Consider the following 9,715-nt stretch of genomic DNA (forward strand, 5'->3'; position numbering starts at 1 on the left):
TTTATCAAGTTCAGCGAAAGTGGAATTGATTGGTGTTTCGGAAATCAAAAAAAAAAAAAAAAATGGTATAAAATAAATAAATAAAGTAAAATACAAAAAAGAATTAAAGGAAAACAAAAACCAAAAAAGGAAAATTTTCGATTTGCACAGCTTTGATTGTTAGTCTTAGTAATTACTGGGTTTAAATCTTACGTATCCGTAAATATATGTATATACATAAAAGCAGAAACAAAACCAAAAAAAAAAATAAATAAATAAAAAAATATAGTTTCTGTTCGTATTGATGACATTATAAAAACCGTTGCGTTGAAGCTGCACTGAAAACTAAATATGTATGTATTGTATGTATTACAAAAAAATATGAATGAATTGTCATCGCAACGAGATGTGTCAAAAAAAAAAAAAAAAAAAAAAAAAACCTAAAAAACCTAAAAAAAAAACAAAAGAAAAACACTAAAGAATCTGTTTTTTGTTTGTATTTTATTTGTTTTTTATTGATATGCAGAATTCATAAATATAGAAACAAGAACATATGATGTATGTAAATCGACGAATGTGTCAATTTGTAAAATAATTTAACCAAACCTTATCGCACATTTGGGACAGGTCGAGTGCTCAATAAAAAATAAAGCATAAACAGGAGTTGATATTATTAAAATATATCTATTTATTAAAAACATTTCTGTAATCATTGTATTTAATATCTAAGGGTCTGTCATCTCTACCTCATGATTCTCTCACTCTCTATTCATCGCGCTGGAAATAATTGGGGGAAACTCAAACTTGCATTTTGTTTGTTTGTTTTAGTGTAAAACAAACACGGAGAAATAAAGTTTCCAAAACATACATACATATATGCCTAATGATCCTTGATTTATTTTAGATTTGTTGTTGCTGTTTTGCATGCAGATCTGCGCAATGTTTAACATTTCGCATATGCTTGTTCCGCTGGCCCTTTTGAATCAGAAATCGGACATTGAATGAGTTAAATAAAACATATAATTAAAAGAATGGAAAATTCCATTTGTTAACGGACTCTTGCGATAGCGCTGAGTCATTCAAATTTCGATTTCGTGCTAATATCGATAACTGTTTTGCTTTGAATGTTGAATAAAATAGTTTGTCAGTTAAATAAACAAATCGATATTTTGTGGTGGGCAATCGGCGTGCTACATAGCTTCAAGCTAAAAATTGGCGGTCTATTTAAGCAAGTAGCGCATATTTAATTCAAGTACCAAGTCCTAAGCCCACGCATGCTTACATATATGTGCGCTTTGGTTGTAGAACCGACATAGTTTGTTAGATTGTACTTTCCACTTTGTCATAAGAATTTACTTAAGCACATGTTATCTGTCATGGTTAAGCAGAGGTTAAGAGTTTCGAAGAATCTGTGCAGCATAAATGAACGGTTAAATATCAGAAGTGGCACATGTAGGACAGGAGTCAGGGGACAAGGACCCTGCTGGGTGCTTCGGCGAATTCCTGCTTTCCCACGCAGACGTGCTGAGAGCCATGCGCTCTCCCAAAACCAAAAAGAGAGTGTATGCGAGTTGCTGATGTTTCGCTATTTCGCTATTTCGCTCCTTCGTGGCTCGTTAGAGTTTTAACCATGTGCTGGCGCTCGTTCTCGGTTGTAATCAGGCATCCATTATGAGACAATGTGCATAGTTTTGGGCAGCACCGAGGCGACGTGGGAGCACCCAGCCAGTCGCACAATCAAGTCCAGCAGCCACAGTCACACACATTGCAAGTCCCCGACAAGTCTCACTTCACGCATCAAACGTGCCCTGGTTTAGCTTGTTCCGGTTTTTTGGCTACTCGTCTGTAGCCAATGGTAATGCCTTATGATACGGATAAGCATACAAATTTTAAAGTGTTTATATATTTCTTTCTATTTTTTCTTGTTTTTTATATTTTTTTTTGTCTCTCCATAAAAAAGTGTATATAGTTGGATAGAATGCCTGAAAGTTGTCAATGTTCAACTAAATAGACTGTATCACGCATTGTTCATATGTATGTCTTCCGTATATTTTTATATGTGCGCATACTTTTGTGGGTGTTCTCGTGTCTGCATTATTTAGCTGCTTATTTATTAAATAGCAAAACAAACAAACTGGCGCCCTCTAAAGCTGAAGCCAAAGCAAATTACCAAATAGGATATGTCCGATATATATATATATAGAAAAACTACTCTTATACTAGAACTATATAATAAGTGTTTAACTATTGTGTCATTAGTTGCTGCCCAATCTGGTGATGTGAGTGTCACAGTATCGTGCCATAAGCTGGCTGAGCAGAGACTTCTTCAGTAGGCAATTTTACAGCGCCAGAAAGTAGGCAATAAATTGTGCACTTCAGTTTTGGTATAGTATGTGTGTGTTATAGTAAATGGGGTTACATTTAGTATACATGCCATCTTATATAAAAGTTAGTTGGCCTGCATGTTTAAATATTTGGTCGATTATCTAGTATATTTGATTGATTAAACTTTAATGATCAAACACGATAGTATGTAGTGGGAGTAGCTTTTGTTTTCGGTGCTTGCATGATCAATGCATTAGTTAACACTCAATTAAAGCCCAAGGTTTTGCTGATTTGTTTTTGGGATTTTGAGCCAATTTTTGGGCATCAGATGATGTCAGCAATATGCTGCCTTTTGGATTTGTGCCAACAATTGTTTAGCACGTTAGCACATCGGCTGGAGCTTAAGTTAATACTTGGACACAAATACACAAAAAAAAAAAAAAAAAAAGAAAATAAGAGACTTTCCAAGTATTTAGTTGTAGTTGTCATGTTTCTTGTCCGAATGTTTTGCATACGTTTTCGCTGTGTTGCACCTTGCTTTTGGCTTGAAATCGTTAATGCCAATTAAAAGAAAAGCGACGTTAATAGCGCCGAGCGCCGAGAGAGCCGACCACTCGGAGAGTGCCAAAGAAAACAAAAAAAAAAAGAAACAAATTCGAGAGCATGAGCGCGAGAGAGCGCGCGCTGGCACTGGGGCGGGCTACTTGAGACTTGTGCGGTGCAACTGCAGTGTGGCCAAATACGAAGGCGCAAAACTGCCAGCCGAATGGCCGACGATTGCCGCCGACAGCGACAGCAATGGCGTTGGCAACGTTAACGTCGACGTCGACCGCGACTGCGGCGTTAACAGCGACAGCGCTTTGCATTGCGAAGGCCGACGACAAACATTTGATGCTGCTGGCGTTTTGATACTTGTTCGTACTTGCAGAACCCTCCTCGACTCGCGATAAACGGCAGCGCAGTGTGTCGAATTTCATATAGTAGGTGCCCATATTAAATTACACTTGAAAATGTTGCAAATGTGTCATATATAACGTTTACCGTTTAACCTATATGTATTTAACGTTGTGCTTCAGTTCCGTCAAAGTTTAACCGGTTAATCGCCAGAAACTTAATCAAAGAGGATTATACGTGGATTTTTTTTTTTAGCATATTATTGAATGTTGTTTGTTGTGCATTGCAGCATTGCCTGTATGTGTGTGTGTGTGAGTGTGTACGCGTAAGCGGGTGTGTGTATTTGTTAAACATTAATTTGCTTGAATTTTCGAACTACAATGGGATATAAAACCCAGTTGAACTGTTCGAAGCTCGTTTGTGGCATTATGATGAATATACATTTATACAACACACACACATACACACACGCACACACACACACATATACGCACATGGCACATGCACATGCAATCAAATACATATAACACACACGCACATTTAAAAGCTACATACGTATGTACGTATCTGCACATATGTGTGCACGTACACACATACATATGTACATGCATTCGATTCGTTGCCAACAACATAAAAACTAAACTAAGCTCTTTATCTTATCAAGTCAGAAAAGTACACGACTCTAGTTAATTGGTGAGTATCCATTGTAACTTGAGCAGAACACACAATTCCAAGGAAGCCGGCACAAAAGGTGTCACGTGCTTTAACAAACATGCCATGATTACCGTTTCTATTATAATGAACCTAACGGTATATTTATAGGGCATATATAAACCTTAAATACTTAACTTTCAACTAGATGGGCATTGCTCAGAGCAGATACACAATATTTTATTTTCTCTTAGCTGAAAATTTGATCATTATGTTGAGCAAAAGTTTAAATTTATATTTTATTGACCTTATGTACATGTATATATCTAGCTAATCCAGGCTTGAATGTGCTTTGTAAAGAGAATATAAAAGAGAGCTCATTTACTTATAAGAGAACTTGCCTAAAAGCTTTATGCAACTAAGTGAACTATATTTATTAGTTTTAGTTGACTTTTATAACTAAGTAAATCGCAGTTTTTAGAACCATCCTTCAACTGCTATTGAATGCAATTTGAACTGAATTTGAGTCGAATTCAAGACGACGTGAATATTAGAGAATATTATCAAATTAACATGAGAAAATATTGAATTATTCTCCCCTATTAGGTAATATTGGGCAGGATACTTGTTGATAAATAGGACTAGAAGATATACCCATACATAGAATAGAATGACATATCCACGCATATTTAAACCCCATTGTAAAGTATATGATGAATTGTTTTTCTTGCAGCAAGCCCATCTTTGGGCCATTTCAAACTGGCACATCAATTTTGGTTTTCCTATCCGCCACCTGGCGCTGGCGGCGGCTCCTCAAGTGAGTTGCATGTACGATTTAGAAGTTGCAGCATTTTTGATTTCTTGTACGTCTTTTCATAATTTTTCGTTTTTGATTTCCTTGGTTGTTTTTCCTTTATAACGGCAAGTCTCTAAATGTACCCAGTCTCTTGCTCTGTTTACAGTTCGATTAAATATATTCTTGCGTTTGTATACGTACGTATGTAACTAAGTGAACCTGAATCGTATACTCATAGATGTAAAACTATATACTATGCTAAATATCAATACAAATATATGTATGTATCTAAAATATTGATTATGTATCTCGAAATTCTTGGTACGTTTATTAAAATGAGACTGTTATCGTGTAGTACGAGTGCTAAGTACCATATGTACCAAATGCTATATAAGTATATTATATAGTACAACACAAAAAGAAACTCAGTCACAATTTAAGTTCTAAGTTTTTTGTTTTCAACTTCATTTTGGATAAACAATTACCTAGGCAAATGCATAACGGCGCCTACGTATGTATGTATGTAGCTAATAGTTTCCAGACCAAGAAGAATCAATCTGCAAGGTATGAGAACACATATACGAGTGTGTGTGTGTGTGTATTTAAGAGCAGTTAGCGAAATCAAATAGTTTAGTTTTCCAAACAATTTTCCAAACATTCACAACACGTTGTAATTAAAATTAGAAAACTAGTTAGTTAGTTTCAGATCGATTAGTGGGGCTAGAAAATAATATAGTATGTTATATATCAGACTTAGAAACAGGAATTCAATTGTGTATTTTGTTGATTTTGTTTTAACTCGTTTCTCTATATATATATATGTAGACGTATGTTTTAACTGTGGCTGCTGCTGCAACCAGATGTACTGAAATTGAAAAATTGTTTTTGCTTAAAACATACATGAAAGCATAGTTAATGCCAATTGCAAAAATGAGCAAAGCAATGCAAAGCAAATCGTTTTCAATCAAATTATTAATCATTCACAATTTTGTTGTTTCTTTTCTTTTCTTTGATATTGTGTCGTTAATCCACCTTGACACGCCCACCGCCCACCTCCACGACCACGTAACTGCCACAGCTCAGCTACAGTTCTAGCAAGATCGTATATATGTATTACTTGCCATACATGCTAACATTAAACGGTACATCAACATTTTCAACATGATTCGTAGACAGAATAACACATGAGCAAATACACACACACACTCACACACACACACACACACGCGCACACACACACATGTGCATAGCTGCAAGAGTATTTGTATATTCTGTGTTTCCTCGACCTCAGCAACACGACAGTAAAACATACACAAAAAAACAAAAAAAGATAACAAGCAATTACACACACACACACACACACACAGACGCCCACGCACATACACTGCCACTGCATATGCAGCTGCTGCCATTTATTCGATAATTCGTTGTGCCCGGTTGTAACGGTAAACTGCCCTCTTTATGGTATGCGCACACACGCACACACTCTCACGCTGCTAATTTCGTCGATAAACGCCGCCGTCGCTGTTCAAAATGAAAACAAACGAAAAAAAGAATTAAACTCAAAATTAAATTGAATATATAACAAACAAACAAAAAAAAAAAAAAAAAAATCAAAATTGCAAAATCATAGCAATTAAATAAAAGCAAGAACAAAGAAAAAAAAATAATAATAATAAATATAAAACTTTACGCTGCTTTGCACACGCAACACACGCACTCGTCAGGTTGCAAATTTAAATGCTAAAATATCATACAATCGACACACCCACTGTAACCACCTCCGACAAGAACAAGAACAATAACAACAACATCAACATCAACATCAACATCAACATCAACAATAACATCAACAACAACAAAGAACAACAACAAAACCAACTGACACATCTAGAGGTAAGGAGTACGCCTATCTCACTCAATCTCGCTCTTGCTCTCTGTCTCTCTCTCTCTCTCTCTCTCTCTCTCTCTCTCTCTCTCTCTCTCTGTCTGTCTCTCTGTCTGGTCTCGTAGTGTTGCCTAAATTGAATTTGAAATTTATCGCATATTTTCTGTTTTCTATTCGTATTCTTTTTAGTATTATTATGATTATTATTTTTGTTATTTGAATTCTGTTTATTATACTTATTAGATTGTTTTGCTATGGTTGCAGAAAGCATTATTTTCCCCAAATTCTGTTTGCAAATATTGTCTGCAGTATAAGTACAATAATTCGTTTTTAGTTTGCCCCAATTTTTTATTTCCATTTGGTATTGTTTGCTCTTGTTGTATACTTATGCACATACATAAGTATGTCGAATAACTGTAAGCACATACATAAGTCCATAAGTAGAATATCGCGTCTCTGTAATATTTCTCGCTTCAAGTGATTCCTTTTCAAAGGTTATGGCACATGCATACATACATACATATGTATGTACTTACATTTAATACAATTATTGTACAAATAGTGTGGTTGGTTCAAAGAATATAAGAACAAGAACAAGAAGATGAAGAAGAAGCACAACTAACACAAACGCAAATCTGGTATGTATGATTGTATACACAACTTATGCATATATGTACTACTTATTTTAATGCAAACTGAAGGTCACGCTTTTAACCTAATGACACGAGCTGAAAGTGTAGCTTATTGAATTAGGCAAATGCATTGAAAGCATTCTTCATAATTGTTTAAGTACACTTCAGTATAGTTTGCGAACAATAGCTTTTATTCAATTTTAATCAAATGCTCAAGCATTTAGCTAGTACCTAACATGCTGATACTCATTCTCATATATATATATATGCTTCACATATTATTACTAAACTAATCTTAGTAGTTCTAGACTACGGATAATAATTAATGCAAATTAGCTGTATTTTATGTAACTAACTAAAACTAATAATTTGTTCCAATATTTATCCCAGCTTTTGCTTTCATATTGTACAAAAATAAACTTCACTTGCAAAATTATCTGAGCTTGGGAAATTACATAGTCCATCATTTTAAGACCAATAATAATGTAATATAGTTCAGCTTAAATTTCGTAGCATACTTTTGGGCCAAGTCAATGTATGTGTATAAAGTAAAGTTAAAAGTAGTATAGTATAGCTTTATTTTCTGAAATCGAATAAGAAATCAACTATATATATTAATGAAAGTGAACCATCTGCCAAATTTAGTACATGCATACATAAGTGCAACAATTCCTACATACCAGTTTAAAATTTATAGTTTCGCTTATTCGTAGCTATAGTTAGATCTATATAAATAGTATATGAATTGTGCACGTCGGAATGCAACAGGGAAGTGGTTGTAGCTTGTCAAAAGTCTTCTAGAACTAGTTTAGTTTATTGATTATTTTTTTTGCTTTTTTTTGTTTTCTTTTTTTTTTTGATTTTCGTTTTGCTTGTGCATACGTTTGTTTTTGTTATTTGTTTCTGTATCATATATGTATGTAAATACGGCATGCTGATCCCGCTAAAAGTAACACCATGTAAATAATTATGTATGTATCTTGATTTCGTATGCATTGTATGTATGTATTCGGTATGCTCATGATTCGTTTTAATTTGGTAAGGATTTCTTGCTTTTCGAATTGCGCATGGAGAACGCAGCCACCCGTCGACGATGGCAATTGAATAGCTGTACATATTAGTTATCAATCGGCATTTGTTTCTGTTTCTCTTTTTTTATTCGTTTCACAACACAGACAGCAAAACAGCGCAAACCGACGAGGAAAAGCAACGCGATCGGCAGCGCAACGAACGTGAGGCCAAAAAGGAAGAGCAGGACGCTATCAATTATAAGGTGAGTGTGTCGGTGCATGTGTCTCTCCCTCTCTCCTTCTCTCTCTCTCTCTCTCTCTCCCCCACCCGTCTCTCTCAATCAATTTCCCTGTCACTCGCTCGCTGAATGCGTATGTGCCTGTGTGTGTGTGTGCGAGTGCGTGCGTGCGTGCGTCTATCCGTGCGCGTCTAAAGCTGTGTGTGTGTGTGTGCAAGCAGACGCGGCCCCAACAAAAACAAATACAAAAAAAAAAAGATAAATAACAACTAAAACAAAACAAAACAAATAGAGAAACTAAAAACAAATCGAAAAACGAAAAAAAAAGAAAAATAAACATTTATTTATGCAATCAGCTTTATCAAAAATGCAAAGTGCGCTCAATGATGAGAAACTCCATAAGTATTGCTCGTAATTAGGCACAAATATGGCCGTAGAGCTGATGATGAATTTATAGTTAAAATGCACTTTGCAACAATTGCATGTAAACAGCGCGACAAGGAGCAACGTGAGGCGCGTTTGCTGGACTTTGAAATACGACGGCAGCAAAAACGTGAGGAACAGAACCAGCAGCGACAACAGCAGCAGCAATTACAGCAACAGCATCAGCAGCACCAGCAGCAACAACAGCAGCAACAACAACAACAGCAACAGCAGCAGCAGCAACAGCAGCAGCAACAGCAGCAACAGCAGCAGCAGCAGCCACAACAGCAGCAACAACAAAGCGAAAAGAGTCCACCTACAACATCGTCGCATTCACAGCAGCAGCAGCAGCAGCAACAACAACAGCAGCCGCAGCAGCAACAACAGCCGCAACAACAGCAGCAACAACAGCCGCAGCGACAGCAATTGCAGCTGCAACAAGGTGCTGCAACACAGGTCAGCACCAGTGGACGGGTTCACACGCCGGACACACCCAAGTTGCAAACACCACCGGATCGCTCGCTGCCGCCCGCCTTTCGCAGCCGCTCCATTGAGCGGGAAATTCAATACGAACGCAAACGCTTCTCGGTACAGGAATCAGCCGAATTCAAGGTTCTTGTGTATTCTCAATCTTAATTCAGTGCTCTGCCATATTAGGAACATTCTCCAAATTGATGGCGATTTTCTCTTTTCTGTCTTTTTTTTTTTATTTTTTGCTTCCCTTTGGTTACGTATAGGAGGCCGTAAGTACGACACCATCTCCACAAACGCAAACCTTTACCGGAACGCCGCCGACAGCATACACGGCGGCATTGGCGGGACCGCCGGCAACAGCGGCAGCTGCAACAGCTGCTATAATACCCATCCTACCGCTCGGC

The 9,715-nt window shown here is 36.6% G+C and overlaps 1 protein-coding gene across 2 annotated transcripts; it reads left to right on the forward strand.

The window, feature by feature from the left end:
- The first annotated feature begins 1,726 nt into the window (after positions 1 to 1,726).
- Positions 1,727 to 9,715, forward strand: LOC116652053 (GATA zinc finger domain-containing protein 4-like). 2 transcript variants are annotated; one of them, XM_070211213.1, is made up of 7 exons: positions 3,134 to 3,284; positions 3,863 to 3,891; positions 4,583 to 4,666; positions 5,724 to 6,541; positions 8,341 to 8,438; positions 8,907 to 9,449; positions 9,575 to 9,715. In XM_070211213.1, the coding sequence occupies exons 4-7, from the start codon at positions 6,386 to 6,388 to the stop codon at positions 9,582 to 9,584; spliced, it is 807 nt and encodes a 268-aa protein (XP_070067314.1). In that variant the 5' UTR covers positions 3,134 to 3,284; positions 3,863 to 3,891; positions 4,583 to 4,666; positions 5,724 to 6,385; the 3' UTR covers positions 9,585 to 9,715. The 2 variants fall into 2 exon arrangements, with proteins under 2 accessions (XP_070067317.1, XP_070067314.1); XM_070211216.1 differs by lacking the exons at positions 3,134 to 3,284; positions 3,863 to 3,891; positions 5,724 to 6,541 and adding an exon at positions 1,727 to 1,834.

This window comes from Drosophila virilis, chromosome X (assembly GCF_030788295.1).
Source record: "Drosophila virilis strain 15010-1051.87 chromosome X, Dvir_AGI_RSII-ME, whole genome shotgun sequence".
NCBI lineage: Eukaryota > Metazoa > Arthropoda > Insecta > Diptera > Drosophilidae > Drosophila > Drosophila virilis.

Bases quoted from the DNA above. Each gene is read 5' to 3' on its own strand.
- LOC116652053 (XM_070211213.1), top strand. From the start codon at position 6,386: ATGCTAAAATATCATACAATCGACACACCCACTGTAACCACCTCCGAC. The intron at 6,542-8,340 runs GTAAGGAGTACG...TTCACAACACAG, and splicing joins ACCAACTGACACATCTAGAG to ACAGCAAAACAGCGCAAACC. The intron at 8,439-8,906 runs GTGAGTGTGTCG...GCATGTAAACAG, and splicing joins AGGACGCTATCAATTATAAG to CGCGACAAGGAGCAACGTGA.